This window comes from Hylobates moloch, unplaced genomic scaffold (genome assembly GCF_009828535.3).
Source record: "Hylobates moloch isolate HMO894 unplaced genomic scaffold, HMol_V3 SCAFFOLD_33, whole genome shotgun sequence".
In the NCBI taxonomy this organism is placed as follows: domain Eukaryota; kingdom Metazoa; phylum Chordata; class Mammalia; order Primates; family Hylobatidae; genus Hylobates; species Hylobates moloch.
The window spans coordinates 2,504,954-2,527,778 of record NW_026652308.1 but is presented as its reverse complement, the minus strand read 5'-3'; the positions used below and the strand labels follow the sequence as shown (position 1 = coordinate 2,527,778).

Sequence of the window (22,825 nt, the reverse complement as noted above, 5' to 3'; positions counted from 1 at the left end):
CTTACAGCTGTTGGGGAGAAAACTGATGATAAATTATGAAATAAGCAGAATCATTTCAGAGCTTAAGTCCAGGAAGGGACATCAATGGTCATGTGGGAGTAACCTGTATTAGATACTGTGTCAGGGAAGGCTCGAGTGAAAGTGTTGATAAAGAAAATCAGCCATTATTGTCCAGGTGGAAATGTCCTAGTTCTCCCATTGGCAGCTTTCCTGCTGTTTCTGCCCAAGAAGTGCAGGTGCCTGGCCAGTGGAGGGGAAGGGAGGGAAGAAGAGTCCCTTTATGTTGGCCTTGGTGTGACAGCTGTCACCCTGTGCCCCTCAGGAGCTGGTTTGAGGGCCAAGGGCTGGCCGGGAAGCTACGGGCCATCCAGACGGTGTCCTGCCTCCTGCAGGGCCCATGTGACGCTGGCAACCGGGCCTTGGAGCTGAGCGGTGTCATGGAGAGTGTGATTGCTCTGTGTGCCTCTGAGCAGGAGGAGGAGCAGCTGGTGGCTGTGGAGGCTCTGATCCACGCAGCCGGCAAGGCTAAGCGGGCCTCATTCATCACTGCCAATGGTGTCTCGCTGCTGAAGGACCTATATAAGCGCAGCGAGAAGGACAGCATCCGCATCCGGGCACTAGTGGTGAGACGGTGGGCCTGGGGTGGGTGGGCAGGCAGCCAGGCAGGGGTCCTGGTCCAGCCGGTGTTGCAGGGTGCAGCCCCAGCACACTCTAGATGAAAATAAGGAATACTGTAATTTCAAAAAAATTAGCCAGGCTTGGGTGCATGCCTATAGGTCCAGCTACTTGGGAGGCTGAGGCAGGAGGATCACTTGAGCTCAGGAGGTTGAGGCTGTAGTGAGTCACACATGTCACTGCACTCCTGCCTGGGCAACACAGCAAGACCCTCTCTAAAATAAATGAATGAATGAATGAGATTCTGGGCCTTCTTGTGGCGAGAGACATTGGCTTGGCTCCTCCCACCATGGGGCTTGAGGCTGTGCCTACAGGGGTCATGCAGTGTTCCTGGGAGCTGGTGGTTTGGGGGTTTGGGGACTACCTGGCTCTCCATGAGCCTGTTGTGGCTGTGCACACTGTGGAAGCTGGTCTTCCTCCCTGGGGCACTCAGTCCTGGATTTCTCCATCCCATGAGGATTTTGGCTGTGGCTGAAGCACCTGTCCTTTCCCCACACGCCTCTCAACTCCACCTGCAGAGGGCTTCTTTGTGCGACATGGAAGGAAACAGAGCCATTCTCAGTGTGGCCTGGGAAGGGGTGGGGCCCACGACTGTCTAGTGGCCAGCGCATCAGTGTCTGCAGATGCTGTGTCATGCGGCCACCCCAGTAGCTGATTTTGCTGCCACATGCTCTAGGTGGTGGTCTGGAGGGAGAGGGTGCTGATTTGTCTGTGTAGCCTCCAGGAGGCCATGACAGAGTGCCAGGGAGGGAGTCCAAGCCAGGTGTGGAGGAGCTCAGCTCCTGCCCCCTTCCCCAGAGGCCAACTGGTCTTGCCCTCTTCCTCCAGGGACTCTGTAAGCTGGGTTCAGCTGGAGGGACTGACTTCAGCATGAAGCAGTTTGCTGAAGGCTCCACTCTCAAACTGGCTAAGCAGTGTCGAAAGTGAGTCATCTGGCCTTGCTGTGGTTCCCCACCTGTGGGATAGATCTCAGGACACAAGGGTCTGGGTGGGGGTTGGGGCCTCCTCCCGTCCTGCCCTCTGGCTCAGGCAGGGGCTGCAGTCTGGATCCTGGTACGTGAACTGCTTCTGTACATTGAGGGGATGCCCAAACCCTTGCTTTTTCCCCCTTGGCCTTGGTGTACCCCTCCCTATCCCCAATCCTGAGGGTCATCCACTATCCTGCATGTCCCCAGGTGGCTGTGCAATGACCAGATCGACGCAGGCACTCGGCGCTGGGCAGTGGAGGGCCTGGCTTACCTGACCTTTGATGCTGACGTGAAGGAAGAGTTTGTGGAGGATGCGGCTGCTCTGAAAGCTCTGTTCCAGCTCAGCAGGGTAGCTCTGTGGTTCCTGCTGTCAGCCTGGGGACACTGTCTAGGATTACCAGGCTTTCTCGGCAGGGCTTGGCCAATGGGGTCTTTTGACCCCAGGGAGGAGGGCTGGTGGCTGAGTGGCTGCTCTGTGTGCTGTGGGCATGTTGGCCAGCACCAGTGGTGTTAGCAAGGACGTTCTTCTTGGAGGAGCTGGGGAGGTCAAGTTTGTAAGCTCCCAAAGTCTGGGGCCTGGGGAGTTTCCTGAATTCATCCTGTACCCAAGGGTCCCAGCTGAGGGTGGAATTGGGGGCCTGGGCCTGGGCAGCATTTGTCTGAGTACTGCTCTGCCCCGGGATGCCCATGTGAATGCCTCTGTGTCCTGGCAGTCTGAGGAGAGGTCAGTGCTCTTTGCGGTGGCCTCGGCGCTGGTGAACTGCACCAACAGCTACGACTACGAGGAGCCTGACCCCAAGATGGTGGAGCTGGCCAAGTATGCCAAGCAGCATGTGCCCGAGCAGCACCCCAAGGTGAGGGGCCGCCAGAAGGGCTGGAGGGTTCCCCACCATGGGGACCAGCTAACCCAGGGCATCCACAGCAGAACAACCTCCCTCTTTTTTTTTTTGAGACGGAGTCTCACTGTCTCCCAGGCTGGAGTGCAGTGACGCGATCTCGGCTCACTGCAAGCTCCGCCTCCTGGGTTCACACCATTCTCCTGCCTCAGCCTCCCGAGTAGCTGGGACTACAGGCACCCGCCACCACGCCCGGCTAATTTTTTGTATTTTTAGTAGAGACGGGGTTTCACCGTGTTAGCCAGGATGGTCTCGATCTCCTGACCTCGTGATCCGCCTGCTTCAGCCTCCCAAAGTGCTGGGATTACAGGCATAAGCCACCGCACCCGGCCAACAGCCTCCCTTTTAAGCCAGTTTGTTTCCCTTTGTCTGGCTGTTTTATTTCCCAGTTCCTCAACTGCTGCTGTGAGAAGGGTCCCCCTTTCTCTGTGAGTCAGCCCAGGCCCCTCTCCTAAGCTGCCTCCTCCCCCAGGACAAGCCGAGCTTCGTGCGGGCTCGGGTGAAGAAGCTGCTGGCGGCGGGTGTGGTGTCGGCCATGGTGTGCATGGTGAAGACGGACAGCCCTGTGCTGACCAGTTCCTGCAGAGAGCTGCTCTCCAGGTGAGCCAGCCTTGGCGGCAGCCAACCTTTCCCAACTCCTGAGCCTCAGGGCCGCGGATGTGGCTCCAGAGGGTGCAGGTTCCAGTGCTGTGGGCCTCTTAGAGCGACGGGGGCTGCCTGCCTGGCTGCCGTCCTTGCTGACCCCAGGAGTGGAGCGTCTGCCTGCCAGAGTCCCAGAGCCGCCTGCCCACCACCGCCTTCTCCCCACAGGGTCTTCCTGGCTTTAGTGGAAGAGGTAGAGGACCGAGGCACTGTAGTTGCCCAGGGAGGCGGCAGGGTAAGCTGGTTTACACACCCCTTCCTGATGGCTGAGCCATCAGCCTATAAAACATGACTCAGCAGTTGCCACGCCAGAGCTGGGTGTTAGATGCGGGACAGAAAAATATTATTAATGGCCAGAGGAACATTGTCCCGCTGAGAGAGTGACGCGGAAGCGGGCAGGCTCCTTGGCCCCTCCACACTGGTGGCTGTGAAGGTCCTAGGCTCCACTGTTCCTTTGTCTCATTTACCTCCATGGCCCTGCTGCCCAGCACAATCCATGTCCAGCCCTTATTAGGTGTTTCAGGAAGTGTTTGGATGCAGAGGGTCTGCACAGGGAGTCAAGCCTGGAGAGAAGGAGGAGGGTGAGGGTGGCACAGTCAGGGCCGGGGAGCCTGATGGTTGGGGTCTTACACTCCCAGGCATGTCCTGAGCAGTGACGGGCTTGTTCCTACAGGCACTGATCCCGCTGGCCCTGGAAGGCACGGACGTGGGGCAGACAAAGGCAGCCCAGGCCCTTGCCAAGCTCACCATCACCTCCAACCCTGAGATGACCTTCCCTGGCGAGCGGGTGCGTGTCTTCCTGCCCCGGCCTTTCCACTCCCTCTGTCCTTGGCGGCCTGTGGGCTGGGCTGTAGCTCCCCTTTAGGACCAGCAGGAAGTTTCAGCTTTGCCAAGGCCTGGGGCAGGGAGGACAGCCTGAGACAGCAGTACTCTCTTGGGGGTGGGCTCCTCCCTGCAGGGTTGGTGGGGCTTGGGGGGGGGCCGCGGCAAGTACCCCTGACAGGTGGGGTGCACATTGCAGATCTATGAGGTGGTCCGGCCCCTCGTCTCCCTGTTGCACCTTAACTGCTCAGGCCTGCAGAACTTCGAGGCGCTCATGGCCCTAACAAACCTGGCTGGGATCAGCGAGAGGCTCCGGTAAGGTCCCTTGGGATTGCGGGGCCTGGACCAGGCATTAGGATTTGGAATATCCCCCACAGCAGTTTACACATTGGGAAACACTCCTCGGTCATTGGCTTCTGTGAGCCTCACAGTGACTGCTCTGCATCATTAGAGAGGAGGAGACAGGCCGAGAGGCAGCACGGCACGGCAGACTCTAGAGTCAGACTGCCTCGCTTCCCTGATTGCAAATGGGTAACCTCAAGCAAGTTACTTAACTGCTCTGTCTCAGTTTCTCCCTCTGTGAAATGGGATGACTATAGTACCTACCTCATGGCATAGTGATGAGGAGAATACAATGAGAAAATACACTTAAAAGAACTTACTACATGGGTACCTGGCCCCTAGCATTGTGCCATATCAGCATATTTTATTTTTATTTTTATTTATTTATTTTTTTTGAGACGGAGTCTTGCTCTGTGACCCAGGCTAGAGGGCAGTGGCGCGATCTCAGCTCACTGCAACCTCTGCCTCCCAGGTTCAAGCGATTCTCCTGCCTCAGCCTCCTGAGTAGCTGGGATTATAGGTGTGTGCCACCGCACCCAACTAATTTTTGTATTTTTGTAGAGATGGCATTTTACCATGTTGGTCAGGCTGGTCTAGATTTCCTGACCTCGTGATCCGCCCACCTCAGCCTCCCAAAGTGCTGGGATTACAGGCGTGAGCCACTGCGCCCGGCCAGCATGTTTTAGTTTTATTACTAACTGTGACTTTGAACATATTACTCATTACTTAGCCCGTTTCCTATTCTGCAAAACAGTAGTGATGATGATCACACTTGCACCTTTACTATAGGGCCATGGTGAGGATTAAGTAAGATGATCCAGGTGCCTGGTCAGGGTAAATACTCAAATGAGGCCGGGCGTGGTGGCTCACACCTGTAATCCCGGCAATTTGGGAGGATGAGGCAGGAGGATCACTGGAGCCCAGAAGTTCAGGCCAGCCTGAGCAATGTAGCAATACCTCGTCCCTATTTAAAAAAGAAATTAAAGAGAGTATCAGGAAGAATAGCTAATGGATGCTGGGCTTAATACCTGAGTGATGGGATGATCTGTGCAGTAAACCATGACGGCACATGGTTATCTATGTAACAAACCTGCATGTCCTGCACATGTACCCCTGAACTTAACAGTTGGAAAAAAAATTAGCAAGGTGTGGTGGCGTGCACCTGTAGTCCCAGCTACTCGAGAGGCTGAGGCAGGAGGATCACTTGAGCCTGGGGGGGTCAAGGCTACAGCAGTGAGCTGTGATCATGCCACTGTACTCCAGCCTGGGTGACAGAGTGAGATCCTGCCTCAAAAAAACACAGAAACAAAACCCCTCAAATGTTAGGTGTTAGCCTCACCATCACCACCACCCTTGTCTTCTACATCCTAATTTTGAGCATTTTCCACAATCCTATGCTATTTCCTAGGCCTGGTTAGAAGGCTAAGAAGCACTGTAGTTCATACCTGGTGCAAGAGGGTCCTTGGACATTGCCAAGGGAAATCCTCAGCCCGGGACTTGATTGCATGAGGGTGTGGGTGCAGGGATGGAGCGGATGTAGAAACTCTGATGATGCTGCCGGTGTTAGTCTGTTCTTGCATTGCTGTAAAGGAATACCTGAGACTGGGTAATTTATAAAGAAAAGAGATTTCATTGCTTCATGGCTCTACAGGCTGTATAAGCATGGCATCGGCATTTGCTCAGCTTCTGGGGAGGCCTCGAGAGAGCTTTTACTCATAGTAGAAGGCAAAGCAGGAGCAGGCACATCACATGGTGAAAGTAGGAGCAAGAGACAGTGGGGGGAGATGCCACACACTTTTTTTTTTTGAAATGGAGTCTCCCTCTGTTGCCCAGGCTGGAGTACAGTGGCGCAATCTTGGCTCACTGCAACCTCTACCTCCTGGGTTCAATTGATTCTCCTGCCTCAGCCTCCCTGAGTAGCTGGGACTACAGGTGCGCACCACCACGCCCAGCTAATTTTTTTTTTGTCTTTTTAGTAAAGACAAGATTTCACTATGTCGGCCAGGCTGGTCTCAAACTCTTGACCTCAAGTCATCTGCCTGCCTCGGCCTTCCAGAGTGCTGGGATTACAGGCGTGAGCCACCACGCCTGGCGGAGATGCCACACACATTTAAATAACCAGATCTCACGAGAACTTACTATCACGAGGACAGCACCAAGCCATGAGGCACCCATCCCATGACCTAGTCACCTCCCACCAGGCCCTACCTCCAACATTGGGGATTATACTTCAGCATGAGGGTTAGAAGGGAAAACATCCAAACCGTATCCCTGCTGCTTCCTCCTGTGGCCCTGCAGGCAGAAGATCCTGAAGGAGAAGGCTGTGCCCATGATAGAAGGCTACATGTTTGAGGAGCATGAGATGATCCGCCGGGCGGCCACAGAATGCATGTGTAACTTGGCCATGAGCAAGGAGGTGAGGGTTGGTCTGGGTGCTCATCACAGGCGGGGATGCAGAGGTACCTGTGCCCTGGCTGGGCTTTACACCCAACTGACTTGCTCCACTCCCCACATCTGGCCACAGGTGCAGGACCTGTTCGAAGCCCAGGGCAATGATCGACTGAAGCTGCTGGTGCTGTACAGTGGAGAGGATGATGAGCTGCTACAGCGGGCGGCTGCCGGGGGCTTGGCCATGCTTACCTCCATGCGGCCCACGCTCTGCAGCCGCATTCCCCAAGTGGTCAGTGCCTCTTCTCGGTAGGGGAGGAGGGACGGACCAGGAACTCCCAGCAGCAGCTGAAGGGGGCAGTCCTAGGGTGTGTGGGTGTGTCCCTTGCCAAGGTTGAGCCTGTTGCCCGGGGGTCATATCTACCCTGTTTTTCTCACAGACCACACACTGGCTGGAGATCCTGCAGGCCCTGCTTCTGAGCTCCAACCAGGAGCTGCAGCACCGGGGTGCTGTGGTGGTGCTGAACATGGTGGAGGCCTCGAGGGAGATTGCCAGCACCCTGATGGAGAGCGAGATGATGGAGATCTTGTCAGTGCTAGCTAAGGGTGACCACAGCCCCGTCACAAGGGCTGCTGCAGCCTGCTTGGACAAAGCAGTGGAATATGGGCTTATCCAACCCAACCAAGATGGAGAGTGAGGGGGCTGTCCCTGGGCCCAAGGCTCATGCACACGCTACCTATTGTGGCACGGAGAGCAAGGACAGAAGCAGCTTTGGCTGGTGGTGGCTGGCCTGCCCAATAGTCTTGCCCATCCTCGCTTGCTGCCCTAGGATGTCCTCTGTTCTGAGTCAGCGGCCACGTTCAGTCACACAGCCCTGCTTGGCCAGCACTGCCTGCAGCCTCACTCAGAGGGGCCCTTTTTCTGTACTACTGTAGTCAGCTGGGAATGGGGAAGGTGCATCCCAACACAGCCTGTGGATCCTGGGGCATCCGGAAGGGCGCACACATCAGCAGCCTCACCAGCTGTGAGCCTGGCCTGAGCCCGCTATCAGGCCTGCACCTCCAATAAAAGTGTGTAGAACTCCACTGTGTGCCCTGTCCTTGGGCAGGGAGGGCTGCTGTGAGTGGGAGTCTCTGAGTGTGGGTGAGTATGGATGTGAGCTGGGCGTGGGTGAGTGTGCAACGGAGCTTCACAGTGGCAGAGCCACCTCCATGGAAGGAATCCCATGGATTCCCCAACCAGGGCCCACTGAGTTGCTTCTTTCCTACTGGAGGGACAAAGGGTAAGCCTAGGAAGCTAATCAATAAGAAACTCCCCAGGTGCGGTGCCTCAAGCTTGTAATCCCAGCACTTTGGGAGGCTGAGGCGGGTGCATCACTTGAAGTCAGGGGTTCGAGACCAGTCTGGGCAACATGGCAAAACTCTTTCTTAAAAATACCAAAAAAAAAATGAGCAGAGTGTGGTGGCATGCACCTGTAATCCCAGCTACTCAGTAGGCGGAGGTTGCAGTGAGCCCAGAGTGCAGCCTCCCAAAGTGTCGCCTGGGCGACAGAGCGAGACCCTATCTCAAAAAATATTAAACCATCCTAAGAAATAAATCGTTTAGGGTGCAGACTCCCATATGCTGGGCCTTCAGTATGTTTGTCTTTATATTGGGAGTCCTCTGTGGCCTCCGCCGAGGGCGCTGGGGTGGGGTTGGGGTTGGTGGCCAGCTGAGCCTGGTTGAAGGGCGGCTTGGGCCACGCCCACCACCCCAGCCTGTTTCGAGGAGGGCTAAGCCCAGCGTGAGGCTCATTGGCTCGACGGAGGCACGTGACGGGTCCTGAGCCAATCCGTGGAAGGTAAAAGCTGCTTCCTGTTTGGGCATGAGTCCGGCGTGTGTCTGGTTTTGAGCTGCAGCGATCCCGGGATTGGGGTGAGTGGCGGGGTTCGCCCGTCTTGGGCGTCACTCCTCGCCAAACCTTTAGCTCAGGTCTCAGTGAATGTCCTCTCGGTGGTTCTAATCCGAGCTCTAGACCCACGGGTTCCTGCAGGGGCGGGACCACCTGGCCCAACCTCTGCCGTGGTCCAACGCCCCCTGGGTTCCTCCAGGGCCTTGGTCCAACGCCCCTCGGAGGTTTCAGCGCATTTCACAGACCGGGCCGCAGGGCTCCGGCGTAGGCCTCGGGGGAGGTGAACAGGACTGCGGCCGCCGCGCCCCGGGCGGCGACGTCACCGCCCTTGCAGGCGATTGGCCGCCTCGTACCGCGCGCCCTTCAAACCTTTTCTCCCCGTGGCTGTCGGCGCCCGCTGGGCGGGAGGCCTATTCGGAGGCGGCCGCTCTGCGCCTCGGCGTTTCCTCCAAGGCTGCCCACTAGAAGGACCTGCCGGAGAGGGTAGAGGGCATAGGGTCAAGATCAAGGTAAGAGACCCCCTTGGGTTGGGAGAGGACAGGGAAGGGGTTAGGAGCCCAGGAACTGGGGTCTCAGGAGAGACCCAAGATCTGACTTCAGAGGCCTGAAAATGCCTGTGCAATTCTGCTTCAGCCCGGGTGCAGCGGCTCACGCCTGTAATCCCAACACTTTGGGAGGCCGAGGCGGGCGGATCACTCGAGCCCAGGAATTCGAGACCAGCCTGGGCAGCATAGCGAGACCCCTGTCTCTATTATATTATAAAACAAAAAACAAACAAAAAAAAAACCAAAACCCGCTCCAGCCGAATCTGCTTGAAGTTGGCGTTGCTGTTGTAACCACCAGACTGTGTTTGTCTCCCCATTTAAGGGTTAGCTCCTTGGGAGCAGACAGCTGTCCTCACTGGCACAGAGGGGGAGCGCTCAGTAAATGCTTGCTGGACGAATAAATGACTAGATAAGGTACAGTTGAAATTGTGTCTGTATAAGTTTCTCAAAACCAGTAAGATATCCAGGGAAAAATTTTTTGTCAGCGCTAAATACTGGATTCAATAAGCTAATAGTGTATGTTTATCATGGCATGTACTCACACCGAACCCTTTATTTGCATTTATTACAAACAATTCTGTGAGGTAGATGCAAACAGCACCGCCCCCACCTCCCTTTGTAAACTGAAGAAATGCAGTTGGGCTCAGGTTAATTGGCTAAGGTCACAAGGCCCTGCTGAGTTGCAGAGGCACTGCCTCCCAAACGCTCTTCTGCGTTCCACTGTGGGGTGAGGGGCAGAGCACTGTGTGTGGAGTTGGTGGGACCTGATTTCAGCCCTCTGTCTCCCTCTCTCTAGCCGTATGAGTGTGTAAGGGTTACTTTCGGAATCTCCTCTGTAAAACGACCATTTTGGTCCCCAAGATTACATGGGATAAAGTGCCGGATGCTGGGAAGCTGCGGGACGGGGTGGAGGTGTCGGGGGCGCTCGGATCCTAGTCCAATGCCTAAAGGACAGGTCACTTTGTACCCACTTTGTGGCCCGCTGAGCTTGAGCCAAAAGGGAGGACAGGGAAAGTGCCTCATTCTAAATATTTGAGAATCTTTGTAAATCCGGTAGGGCATTAGCCAGGGCGCCTGCTCAGCGAGCCTTCGTGGCACGGACTCTGCCTTTGTGCTTTGTGATCAGGAGAATGATAGTTTCCCCATTTTACAGATAAGGCAGCTCCAGTCCCTGGAAGGCCAGAGACTTGCCAGTGTCCCACTAGCGGGCTCTTTACAAGAATCTCCCCGGGCCCGCCGCAGCCAGGTGGCGGCCGGCAGAGGGCGCTGCTGGGGCATGGCGGAGGAGCGGCCGGGGGCCTGGTTCGGCTTCGGTTTCTGCGGCTTCGGGCAGGAGCTGGGCTCCGGACGCGGGCGCCAGGTGCACAGCCCCAGTCCGCTGCGGGCGGGCGTCGACATCTGCCGCGTGAGCGCGAGCTGGAGCTACACCGCTTTCGTGACCCGTGAGCACTCCCCGCCCCCGTCCCCACTTATTCCAGCCGCGCTCCACAGTCGCCTCCCCGCACCGCTGTGGCAAATCCAGGGTGTCTCCCCCGTTCAGGCCTCCAGCCCCACATTCTGGGTTGGTCCCCAATTCGGCCCCTTCCCAGGAACACCCCCACCCCCCCGCCGCCTCCATTCTGGCCACCCTGCTCCAATCTAGACCAGCCCCCAGCGCCGCCCCAAATTCTACGCCCTCGGTGCGTGTCCCTTCCCCTCCCTAGCCCGCTCTCCGCCCCGCAGGTGGAGGCCGCGTGGAGCTGTCGGGCTCAGCCAGCGGCGCGGCGGGCGGCTGCAAGGACGCGTGGGCCTCTGAGGGGCTCCTCGTGGTGCTGCGCGCCGGGCCGGGACCGGAGGCGTTACTGCAGGTCTGGGCGCCCGAATCGGCGCTGCGTGGGGAGCCCTTGTGGGCCCAGAATGTGGTGCCCGAGGCCGAAGGGGAATCCGATCCGGGCAGTGAGGCCCAGGCTGGGAGGCTACCCCTGCTGCCCTGCGCCCGTGCCTACGTGAGCCCGCGGGCGCCCTTCTACCGGCCTCTGGCTCCGGAGCTGCGGGCACGCCAGCTGGAGCTGGGCGCCGAGCACGCGTTGCTGCTGGACGCGGCTGGCCGGGTGTTCTCCTGGGGCGGGGGCAGGTGAGCGGGGGCGGGGGCAGGTCAGGGCTGGTGATTGGAGAAGCAAGCGGAGCGGGACCCCTTAATGCGACTGTAGCTGACGAGGGTCTCCCTTGCTCAGGCATGGACAGCTGGGCCATGGGACCCTGGAGGCAGAGCTGGAGCCACGGCTGTTGGAGGCGTTGCAGGGCCTAGTCATGGCTGAGGTGGCCGCGGGGGGCTGGCATTCTGTGTGTGTGAGTGGTGAGTGACTTAGTGCTTCTCCAGCCGAGCTCATGATCTTGTGCAAACCTTTCTCCTTGTTTTCCAGTTTGGGTGGGGCCCTACCCTGGCCTCCTTCCAAATTCATCCATCCATCGCCCAGTCAGTTATGACTCCTAAATGCCTGTCACCCTCGGCCTCCTCTGCCTGCACCATGGCCCACTCACGCCTGGACTCTGGCATTTGTTCCTAGCTTCTGTGTTACTGATCTCACTGCCCCTCCCCTCCTCTCCCCACCTGCTCCCAGCCAGGACTGTCTCTTAACAGTGCTCCCGAGGGAATATGGAGTGTGAGGGGAGCCGAGCCAGGGAGAACGGAGAAAGGCTGCAGTTGCCTAGGGGGCCATGACGTGTGGCACAGGGTGGACACGGGTGCCCACCAGGCACCAGGATGGTGATGAGTGTGTCCCTGTGGTGGTGCCACAGCTGGCCAGAGTGAGGAGTTTCACTTGGTGATCCAGGTGTAGCTCCTTCCTAGGCTGTTAGAGCCCATGCAGAGAGGGTGAGGCTGGGAACAGATGATCTTTGTCTGTGTCTGGGGCTGTCATTCTGGCTGCTACTTAGATCACCTGGAAGCTTACAAAATTACCAATGCCAGGGGGCCGGGTGTAGTGGCTCATGCCTGTAATCCCAGCACTTTGGGAGGCTGAGGTGAGTGGATCACAAGGTCAGGAGTTCGAGATCAGCCTGACCAACATGGTGAAACCCCGTCTCTAAAAAAAAATACAAAAATTAGCTGGGCGCAGTGGTGCGCGCCTGTAGTCCTGGCTACTTGGCAGGCTGAGGCAGGAGAATCATTTGAACCCGAGAAGCAGAGGTTACGTGAGCCGAGATCGCGCCACTGCACTCCAGCCTGGGCGACAGAGTGAGACTCAGTCTCAAAAAAAAAAAAAAGCTACCAATGCCTTCCCCCGCACCATATTCTCATGGAATGGGCCTGGACTGGTTACCAAGCCAGGAAACCCTGGGCTGAGCCTGGCCAACATGGCAAAACCTCATCTTTGTACAAAAAAATATAAAAATGAGCTGGGCGTGGTGACTCGTGCCTGTGGTCCCAGCTACTCGGGGTTGAGGCTGGAGGATCACTTGAGCTGTGAGTGGAGGTTGCAGTGAGCCAAGATGACACCACTGCACTCTGCACTCCAGTCTGGGTGACAGAGTGAGACTCTGTCTAAAAAAAAAAAAAAAACAACCCTGGGCTGGAGAGAAGACACCAGAGGGCTGGAAACAGCCCAGTGGGACACCCTGCACTCAAGGTCCAGAAGAAGTTTGAGGCCTTAAGTTTAGTGTAGAGGTTGAAGCATGGACACATCCCACCAGACTTCCTAGTTTCAGATCATTGCTCGGGCCCTGGGACCTTGGGCCTGGTACTTAACCCTTCTGTGCCTCCGTTGTGAATAAAATAGGGATCCTGCGTAAATGGTGATATTGTCATAAAACCACCTGTAGGGCTATTGTGAGAATTAAGTGATTATATTTGAAAAGCATGGGAAACATCAGCATGGATTAAGCACTTCATAAAATCAGCTATTGTTAGAAATTTTTAGTATCAGGTGGCTGTTCCAACCAGAAAGCTCTAGTGCTGTGGGATGCCAGGAAGGGGAGAGCTGCACGTGGCTTTCAACAGGACCAGCTGTGGGTGCAGTTGAAAAAGGGGCACAGGCCGGCCCGGTGGTTGTTTTATTTATTTATTTAGAGACAGGGATTTTGCCATATTGCTGAGGCTAGTCTCAAACTTTTGAGCTCAAAGCTCAGCCTCCCAAAGTGCTGGATTACAGGCATGAACCAACGCACGTGGCCCCGGCCCAGTGGTTTTGAAAGGGAGACCGCTGCGGCACTTCTAGGGATACATTTCTGAAATGAGGGGCCATTTGGCAGCATAAGAATGGAAGTGGAAGGTCCAGTAAGGGACTTAAAGGATGATCTGAAGGCACTGAGGGGATGGGAACCTAAGACAAGCCCCTGGGGCCTGAGGGGAAGCACCTTGGCCTGGAGTGTTACCTTGGGCAGGGCAGGCTTTAGTTGTCCCCAGGAGCCGATGGGATGGGGAGGAGAGTTTGGGTGGATGCAGAGGCTTCACAGTCTGTTTCATGTGTCCCCTTGATCTCTTTCAGAGACTGGGGATATTTATATCTGGGGCTGGAATGAATCAGGGCAGCTGGCCCTGCCCACCAGGAACCTGGCAGAGGATGGAGAGACTGTCGCAAGGGAAGGTGAGGGTCAACTCGGCTCCCACAGCCATCTCCCCAGGATGTGGCTGTCATTCCTAACTCCTGGCTGGATGCTGGCCTCAGAGCTACACTGCTCAGATGCAGCATGTGAGCCCCTTACAGGAGGGAGCATTGGCAAGGCTGATGCCGGTCTTGGCACAGCACACTTGTGCACTAGTGCCAACCCCGCCTGAAGAATGTAGGGGTTGGGAGCACCAGCTTTGGAGCTAGACAGTTGTGTACCTCTGCTGTTGTGGCAGTAAAGTGACTGCATGAATAAGGTTTAGCTCAGGGCTTGGTCAGTGTTCACATCATTATCATTCTGAAGCCACAGAACTGAATGAAGATGGTTCTCAGGTGAAGAGAACGGGCGGGGCTGAGGATGGAGCCCCTGCCCCCTTCATAGCTGTCCAGCCCTTCCCAGCATTACTGGATCTCCCCTTGGGCTCAGATGCAGTCAAGGCCAGCTGTGGATCCCGGCACACAGCCGTGGTGACACGTGAGTGGGGCTGGGAGGCTGGTTCAGGATGGAGCAGGAAGGCACTCCGCTCCACTCGAGCTGGTGCCTACGGAAGGGGGTGTGGTCGACGGAAAAAATTCTGTCTTAAGGCTTCTGTGGCTCATACAGAGCAGCTACCTTGCTCAGTGGATAAGCCCCACCCCCCGTGTTGTTTCACAGTAGTTCCCCAGCCTGTCAGGCCCAGAAGATTCTTCCTTCTGGTGGGAGGCTGATGCTTTCTGTCCTCCCTGCACGGCCACAGACACATTCCCTGCCCGCCGTCGCCTCTGACAGCAGGGACTGTCCAGTCCGGCATGGAAGACTGCGGCGCTCGGTAGCGTGGCACACAGGAAGATCTGCCACTTTTTCCCTCGGGATCCTCTGCCGTGCCACGTGTGATCAGCCAGTTGTTAAGAGAACATGTTGTTCCACGCCAGGCAGATCTCGTGAGGGTTGTAATATGCAGCTGTGGGCTGTGCCAAGCCGGGCTGGACAGATGCCTTGCCAAAGAACGGTAGTGACAACTATCGATTGTCCTTTTGCTTTCAGGAACAGGGGAGCTCTACACCTGGGGCTGGGGTAAGTAAAAGGATTGTTTTTGTGACCCTGAAACCGAGGAGAAGAAAGACCTGGGAGTATAGGGCAGGTGACAAAGCCATCAAGACTAGAGGAAGCAGGGGCCTCGGCCAGGTCACTGAGAGGAACAGGACTGCTCCCACCCTGGGGTTAGAACAGACATAGGCACACTCAGTCCGAGACCAGACAGGGGAGACATGGAGAGGATATCGGTACCACCCGCCTACCTCTCTGAAAGACTGTCTTAAGGGAGTATCCAACCAGCATTTACAAAGCAGCTTTTTGTGGATGTGACACTGGGTGGAGAAAAAGATTTGATGGAAGTGTGTGCTCCGAACATCTTAGCTTGGGTAGCAGGGAAGTCTGGAGGAGTGTCTTGCCTGGAGTGGCTGGCTGCCACTAGCCTCTTGGGGATCCCCAAGGTTGCCTGGCTCTGGGTCTCTTGGATTCACTGAGCAGTGGGGCATACTCCCAGCCCTTCATTTGATAGTCTGGGCCCCTTCCTGGAGGGAAAGAGGCAGCAAGACCCAGTGGAGACAATGGCAAAGGGGCTGATTTCACTTTAGGTAAATATGGACAGCTGGGCCACGAGGACACCACCAGCTTGGATCGGCCCCGCCGTGTGGAATACTTTGTAGATAAGCAACTCCAAGTAAAGACTGTCACCTGTGGGCCCTGGAACACCTACGTGTATGCTGTGGAGAAAGCGAAGAGCTGACGTGTGTATGTATATGTATATACAACACCTGTGAAACCCCCATTCAGGTCAAGGAAAACCATTGCCTGCACCCCAAGGGCCCCGTATTTGCTCCTCCCCATCACAGCCCTGCCCTCCACCCTCAAGCCCGGTCCTAAACTTGGCTGCACTTTAGAAACAGCTGGAGAGCATTGAAAACTCTGCTGCCTAAGGTCAGCATCAATGAAATCAATGAAACAATGAAATCAGAGCCTCTAGGTGTGTGGCCTGGATAGTGGTAGATTCAAAGCTCCGCCCACCTCACCCCAGGTACATTTGATGTGCAGCTGAGATTGGGGCACATTCCAGGTCATCTTCCTTTGTCAGTCACTTCCCTGCTTTCGTTTGAATTTTACCATGCTTGTATGCAGCCTTATACAACATAGTTGTGTTTGCTTTTGAGTGTTAGGTAAATGGAATCCTGTATATGTGCTTTTGTGTCGTTTTTGTCACTCAGCATTGTGTGATCCATCCTTGTTGGGTCCTGGAGTTCATTCATTTTTAATGCTATATGGTGTTCTGTTGTATGAATAACACCTCAAGTGATACAGCCTTGTTGATGGTCATTTTTATTGTTTCTGATTTTGGTCATTCCACATAATACTTTGAGCAGTCTTCTGCACATGTGCACAAGTTCCTTTGCAGAACATCGAGTTGAATTGCTAAGTCAAGAGATACCTTTAATTTTACTAGATAACTGTTGCCCCCAGCAGGGTGGGGTCTACTGTGGCTGAAACGTCAGGTAGATGCACACTGGTTTTAATTTGCATTTCCCCTGGATACTGATGAGGTTGAGTAGCTTTTGTGTTTTGGATGGCTGGGCATGGTGGCTCACACCTGTAGTCCCAGCACTTTGGGAGGTTAAGCAGGGAGATTGCTTGAGGCGAAGAGTTCATATGTTTATTGGCCACTTGGAGTTTTTCCGTTGTGAAGTGCCTGTTCAAGTTTTCTGGCCTTTTAAAATGTTCTGTATTTTCCTTAGTCATTTTTCTTTTGGATATTTCAGATACAAGTCTTTTGGGAGTTAGTATTCAGAGTATCTTCTGCTACAATGTATAGTTTGTTTCAGTCTCTCTTGGTATTACCAATTTTAATACTTAGGTGATGTTTACTCCGTGCCAGGTAAGGCTCAAAGTGCTTCACAAGTATCAACTTATTTTGATAAAATAAGCTTATCAGTAGTTTTCTTTATGGTTAAATTGTATTTGTGCATGTGTGTGTGTGTGTGTGTGTGTGTGTGTGGTTTAGCAAATGTTTCCCACCCATGGGGTCTTTTTTTTCTTTTTTATTGTGGTAAAATATACTGAACATAAAATTTATGTTCAATAAAAAACAGAAAAATTGTTTTTAACCATTTTTAAGTACATAGTTCAGTGACATTATATGCATTCACTGTTGTGCAACTGTCACCCCTATGCATTTCCAGAACTTTTTCATCATTCCGTGCTGAAACTCTGCGCATTAAACACTTAACTCGCCACTCTCCCCTTCCCCAGCCCCTGGCAACCACAGTTCTAACCTTGTTTCTATGACTACTGTAGTGCCTCATGTAAGTGAAATCCCATAGTATTTGTCTTTTCATGACTAGCTTATTTCACTTAGCAGCATGTCCTCCAAGTTCATCCATGATGTAGCTTACGTATCTAGACTTCCTGCCTTTTAAAGGCTAAGATTCTGTTGTATGTATACACTGCATTTTATTCATCCGTGCATTGGTGGATATTTGAGTTGTTTGCTACAGTGAATAATGCTGCTGTGAACATGAGTGTACAACTCTCGCGTCTCTGCTTTCAGTTCTTTTGGATATATACCCAGAGTGGAATTGCTTGTGTGGTAATTCTAATTTTTTTTGAGGAACTGCCCTACTGTTTCCCACAGAGGCTGCATCATTTTACATTCGCACTGGAAGTGCACACGAATCCTAATTTCTCCACATCTGCGTCCACACTTGTTTTCTATTTCTTGGTTAACAGCCATCCTAATGGGTGTGAAGTGGTATTTCATTGTTTTTTTGTTTTTTTTTTTTTTGGACAGAGTCTCTTTGTTGTCCAGGCTGGAGTACAGCCTCCACCTCCTGGGCTTAAGCCATCCTCCCGGGTAGCTGGGGCTACAGGCACATGCGACCACATCTGGCTAGTTTTTTGTATTTTTAGTAGAGATGGGGTTGTGCCATGTTGCCCAGGCTGGTCTCGAACTGCTGGGCTCAAGCGATCCACATGCCTTAGCCTCCCAAAGTACTAGGATTATAGGCATGAGCCATCGTGCCCGGCCAAGCCATTTTTTAAAATGGACAAAAGTCAACAAAGATGACAGAAGGATAGCAAATAAGCATATGAAAAGACACTCTACATCATTAGTCATTAGGGAGTTGTAAATGAAAACCATAGTGAGACACCACTTCATACACAGAATAACTAGAATTATATAAAGGCTGAACATACCAACTGTTGAAGATCTGGAGAAACTGGAACCTTCATACATTACTGGTAGGAATGTAAAATGGTACAACTGCTTTGGAAAACAGTTTGGCATTTCTTTTCTTTTCTTTTTTTTGAGATGGAGTCTTGCTCTGTTGCCCAGGTTAGAGTGCAGTGGTGCAATCTCAGCTCACTGCAACCTCCGCCTCCCGAGTTCAAGCAATTCTCCTTCCTCAGCCTCCTGAATAGCTGAGATTACAGGTGTGCACCACCACACACAGCTAATTTTTGTATTTTTAGTAGAGACGGGGTTTCACCATGTTGGCCAGGCTGGTCTCGAACACCTGACCTCATGATCTGCCCACCTTAGCCTCCCAAAGTGCTGGGATTACAGGCGTGAGCCACCGTGCCCGGCCCAGTTTGGCATTTCTTAGGAAGTTAAGTGTACACCTACCATAGATGTGATCCAGCCACTTCACTCCTAGGTATTCAGAAAAAAATATATATCCATACAAAGACTTGTACATAAATGTTTATAACAGCCTTATTTTTAATAGCCAAAAACTGGAGAAAAGCCAAATGTGAAAAATAAACCTGACAGGCAAATAAACTGGTATATTGACATCATGGAATACTAAGCAAAAAAAAAAAAAAACTATGGATATAAGCAATGATATGGGTAAATCTCAAAGTAGTGAAAGAGCCAGACCAAAAAAGTATATATTGTATGATTCTACTTACATTGAACTGTAGAAAACGCAAACTGATCTGTAGTAACAAAGAAATCGGTGGGCCGGGTATGGTGGCTCACGCCTGTAATCCTAGCACTTTGGGAGGCTGAGGTGGGCAGATCATGAGGTCAGGAGATCGAGATCATCCTGGCTAATACAGTGAAACCCTGTCTGTACTAAAAATACAAAATTTACCGGGCGTGGTGGCACGCGCCTGCAGTCCCAGCTATGCAGGAGGCTGAGGCAGGAGAATCCCTTGAACCTGGGAGGCAGAGGTTGCAGTGAGCTGAGATTGCGCCACTGCACTCTAGCCTGGCAAGAGCGAGACTCCATCTCAAAAAAAAAGAAGTCAGTGGTTGCTAGGCAGGGTGAGGCTGGGAAAGTGGGAAGGAGGAATGAGAAGGGGGTGGGAGGAAACTTCTGGGATAGAGATACTTGGTTAACTTGACTGTGGTGATAGTTTTTGTCTTACCCTTCACACGTGTACAGTTTATGTCCATCCTCCCTCAGTCATGCTGTTGAAGTTGGACAGCCTCCCCATATTGAGACAAATGGCATTGAAGCCAGAAGCTTCCTAGGACTCCCTTTGCTCTTTACACATCAGGGGTTACGTTTTATATTTCTCACAAAAAAATCAGAATAAGAGATATATATATATATATTTTTTGAGACGCTCTTTCGCCCAGGCCAGACTGCAGTGGCGCTATCTCAGCTCACTGCAAGCTCCGCCTCCCGGGTTCACGCCACTCTCCTGCTTCAGCTTCCTGAGTAGCTGGGACTACAGGCACCCACCAGCACGCCCGGCTAATTTTTTGTATTTTTAGTAGAGACGGGGTTTCACCGTGTTAGCCAGGATGGTCTTGATCTCCTGACCTCGTGATCCGCCCGCCTCGGCCTCCCAAAGTGCTGGGATGACAAGCGTGAGCCACCGTGCCTGGCCTGCGATATTCTTAATTTAGCAACGTACCAGAGAATATTTAAAAAATCACACTCGGCCGGGTGCGGTGGCTCACGCCTGTCATGCCAGCACTTTGGGAGGCAGGCTGATCATTTGAGGTCAGGAGTTCAAGACCAGCCTGGCCAACATGGTGAAACCCTGTCTCTACTAAAAATACAAGGATTAGCCAGGTGTGATGGTACGTGCCCGTAATCCCATCGAATTGGGAGGCTGAGGCAGGAGAATCGCTTGAACCTGGGAGGTGGAAGTTGCACTGAACCAAGATAGTGCCACTGCACTCCAGTCTGGGCGACTGAGTTAGACTCAAAAATCATGCTCCTGACTAAAAATTTCCAGGAGTTCCTTTTAGTTTTTTCTGTTTCTGTTTTTCACACACAGACCAACCAACTAAAAAGTGACTGGGGGAAAAAAAGGAAACACCACACTATATCTTTTTGAAATGTAAGTATACAGATTTTAATTTATTTTTAAGAATAATTTTATATTTTAAAAACAGGACACATACTGTATGAGTAAACAGTGTGGCTGACACAGACCGAGTCCACACTGGTAAGCTTTTGAGAACCATTTACACTATGTTGACAGTAGTACTGCTGCAGGCAGACAGAGGAAGAATAAATAATAGTGCTTCAAGAAGAGTAGTGATTGAGAGGGTAGGTAAAGAGGGCGCCTCATCATGGATGCTAGAGCAGGAACAACTCCCCAGTAGTGACATGTGCAAAGTTCCAGATCTCCACGACAAAGACAGCCCAACCCATTGGAACAAATAGACTCCCAATGCAGCTGGCAACTGCGGGGGTAGAAGAACTCAGGCAAAGTAGGCACAGGAATGGGGAGATGAGAGCCAGGGACAAATGCCGAAGAAAGCGTTCCGACAAGCATGTGTGTTCATACATGCACACCCTCAACAAAGGGCACTGAACTGTGGAACAGAACTGAACACAATTTAACAAAGCAGCTCCCAGCCTTCCTGTCACCTCTTTGGCAGTAGGGCAGGCCATCTCAACTTCGGACGCACACAGACATTCTCATCAGGAGGAAGGCTGTCCTGTGTGGTGGGGACAAGGCTTCAGGTGAGAGCAAAGCTATGATAGCTACAGCATTAATTGAACATGCCTAAACAAAAAAGATGTTAATTACTAGTTATAGGTATACATGCCAAAATTACCCCAGGGATGGGCATAGTCAATCATTTTCCTACACAGCGGTGAAATAAAACAAGCTTTGATCACGCTTCAGCAAGTAGAATTATGTGGTAGAGAAGTCAGGTCCCATATGCTAAAATTTGCACTTCCTGCCATAAACCTTTAACGTATTTAAGTCAAAACCAAGTCCCCTAGGACCACTAAACCTATGATGGACTTTCAACTGTAACACTCATTCACATCTTTAAGTTAGGCCCATGGTCATGGAACCTGGCCAGGGTTTCAAGCATGCCTAAGCTGAAGAAAAACTAAAGTCACCCCCATATAATTAGGTCCAGTCTAGGCACAGGAAGCCACAGCTGGTTGACTGATCAGGGCTTCTCAGGACTGGATGTTGGTTGAATTGAGGATTCCAGAAGTAGCATCAGATTTGGAAGCCTTTGAAAGTTCTCGCTGTTGAAAAATAAATAACATCAGTGGCAGTACTGCCTCTATTACACATGCCCCACCCTTCTAAGTACGGTTGTCAGCAAAAGGTCCCTCAAAGGTAGTTTCTCTGAGATCCCTAGCCTGCAATAGGCTGCGTTAGGAGTAAAAGGTGAGGAACTCTGAGCACCATTCTATTAGTCATAGACAGAGTGGATGTGCACGCATGCCCGTGACCCCTTTCCTCAGCCAGTCCATCCTGTTACACCTCACAGAAGGGAAATCCTTCATACAGTCACGCACTGCATAATGATGTTTCAGTTAACGACAGGCCACACACACTATGGTGGTCCCATAAGATTATACAATATTTTTACTGTACCTTTTCTATGTTTAGATACACAAATACTTACCATTGTGTTACAGTTGCCTACAGTATCCCAGGAATAGCCTGAATCAAAAAAACCCACAATTGCCTACAGTATTCTTTCTGTAACATGCTGCCCAGGTTTGTAGCCTAGGAGGAAAACGCCATACCATATAGCTTAGGTGTGTAGGCTGTTCTGTCTAGGACTGTTAAGTACACTCTGATATGTACACAATGAAACTGCCCCACATTCTCAGAACATATCCCTGTCATTAAGTGAGGCATGACTCTACTTCACAAAGCTACTTTAGAGTCATCAAGGTAAGTAGGCAACAAGCTTTGGTCTCTTGAGCCCTTTATAAAACAATGGGCCAGAACATATATCTACCAATCCCTGGGGCTGAGGCCTTGTAACCTGCTGGTGATTTGATCTCATGCTGGAGCACATGGTATAGCAGCAAAAGGCAAAGCATGAATGGCCATTGAGAAAGACATATTAGCAGAGGTTAGTTTACCGGCTTTGGTGCTGCCTGGTGGAGTCCATCAGCCATAGCAACCCAAACCAGACGAACCTACCTAGGACTAGCCACACAGATAGGCAGGTACATTTAAGCCTCAGATAAAATGGGCCTTGGCTGAACAAGTGAAAAAGAGAAAGCTGGACCTCTGTCCAGCAATCAGCCAGAGTGACACACACCCACTTTTAAAGGTAGAAGAACCACCAGCCATGTAATTTGAAAAACATGCTGGAGTAGGAAGCCAGTTTCAGTGATCAAAACTAGCTGCAGCCTTGGCCAACTGTTCCATTCTCCATCCCTGCGGCAATTAAGAGGGCAGGGAGGCTAGGAGTTTAACTCAATATCCCCTCAAGGGTGAGGGACATCCTCACCTCTCGCTAGTAAAATATTGAGAGAAGAAATCACAGATTAAGTAAAAGGCAGTGTAGTTAGCTGTTAGCAGATATAGAGTAGGATAACAGGAAGTGAAGAGCATTCTGGAAAAACTTGCTTCCAGTGCTTCATCTATGCTTCAGTAGCTCAATGTATGGAAAGAGGCAAAGGTGAGGAAATCAGCATTAGCTAGCTGAGACTAGAGCTGGCGGTTGGGCCCTGAGGGGTTAGGAAGGCATATACTCCAGGAAATAATCAGCACACAGGCCAAGAGCCTCATTGTAGGCAGCACACAGCGGGGGCTCCCTTTCCCACGTGATGGGGCCTCTATTCTTTCCAGCTATTGCA

General features: G+C 52.5%; 3 protein-coding genes across 14 annotated transcripts in view; 2 read left to right on the top strand and 1 right to left on the bottom strand.

Moving 5' to 3' along the window:
* Positions 1-7,812, top strand: part of LOC116463331 (protein unc-45 homolog A) — a 20,404-nt gene extending 12,592 nt beyond the window's left edge. For both annotated transcript variants that reach the window (XM_032146391.2, XM_032146390.2), the window contains exons 12-22: positions 323-623; positions 1,504-1,598; positions 1,851-1,992; positions 2,357-2,497; positions 3,012-3,139; positions 3,350-3,416; positions 3,855-3,968; positions 4,203-4,318; positions 6,644-6,761; positions 6,870-7,025; positions 7,174-7,812. In XM_032146391.2, coding sequence (XP_032002282.1) covers positions 323-623; positions 1,504-1,598; positions 1,851-1,992; positions 2,357-2,497; positions 3,012-3,139; positions 3,350-3,416; positions 3,855-3,968; positions 4,203-4,318; positions 6,644-6,761; positions 6,870-7,025; positions 7,174-7,431 — 1,636 coding nt within the window. In that variant the 3' untranslated portion in view covers positions 7,432-7,812. The remainder of the gene's footprint in view (positions 1-322; positions 624-1,503; positions 1,599-1,850; positions 1,993-2,356; positions 2,498-3,011; positions 3,140-3,349; positions 3,417-3,854; positions 3,969-4,202; positions 4,319-6,643; positions 6,762-6,869; positions 7,026-7,173) is intronic.
* A 785-nt stretch (positions 7,813-8,597) lies between these two features.
* LOC116463330 (RCC1 domain-containing protein 1) lies at positions 8,598-20,116 on the top strand. Of its 6 annotated transcripts, XM_058434570.1 has the most exons (10): positions 9,018-9,134; positions 9,493-9,584; positions 10,324-10,612; positions 10,893-11,283; positions 11,384-11,505; positions 13,637-13,735; positions 14,061-14,231; positions 14,781-14,810; positions 15,374-15,530; positions 20,028-20,116. In XM_058434570.1, the coding sequence occupies exons 3-9, from the start codon at positions 10,447-10,449 to the stop codon at positions 15,523-15,525; spliced, it is 1,131 nt and encodes a 376-aa protein (XP_058290553.1). In that variant the 5' UTR covers positions 9,018-9,134; positions 9,493-9,584; positions 10,324-10,446; the 3' UTR covers positions 15,526-15,530; positions 20,028-20,116. The 6 variants fall into 6 exon arrangements, with proteins under 6 accessions (XP_032002276.1, XP_032002275.1, XP_058290553.1 ...); XM_032146385.2 differs by lacking the exons at positions 9,018-9,134; positions 20,028-20,116 and adding an exon at positions 8,598-8,648 and having other exon boundaries at positions 15,374-16,575; XM_058434571.1 differs by lacking the exon at positions 20,028-20,116 and having other exon boundaries at positions 14,067-14,231; positions 15,374-16,575.
* Positions 20,081-22,825, bottom strand: part of LOC116463328 (protein regulator of cytokinesis 1-like) — a 28,544-nt gene continuing 25,799 nt past the window's right edge. For 4 of the 6 annotated variants that reach the window (XM_032146379.2, XM_032146380.2, XM_032146382.2 and 1 more), the window contains one exon: positions 20,081-21,247. In XM_032146379.2, coding sequence (XP_032002270.1) covers positions 21,176-21,247 — 72 coding nt within the window. In that variant the 3' untranslated portion in view covers positions 20,081-21,175. The remainder of the gene's footprint in view (positions 21,248-22,825) is intronic. The other 2 variants (XM_058434569.1, XM_032146383.2) reach the window with 1 other exon arrangement.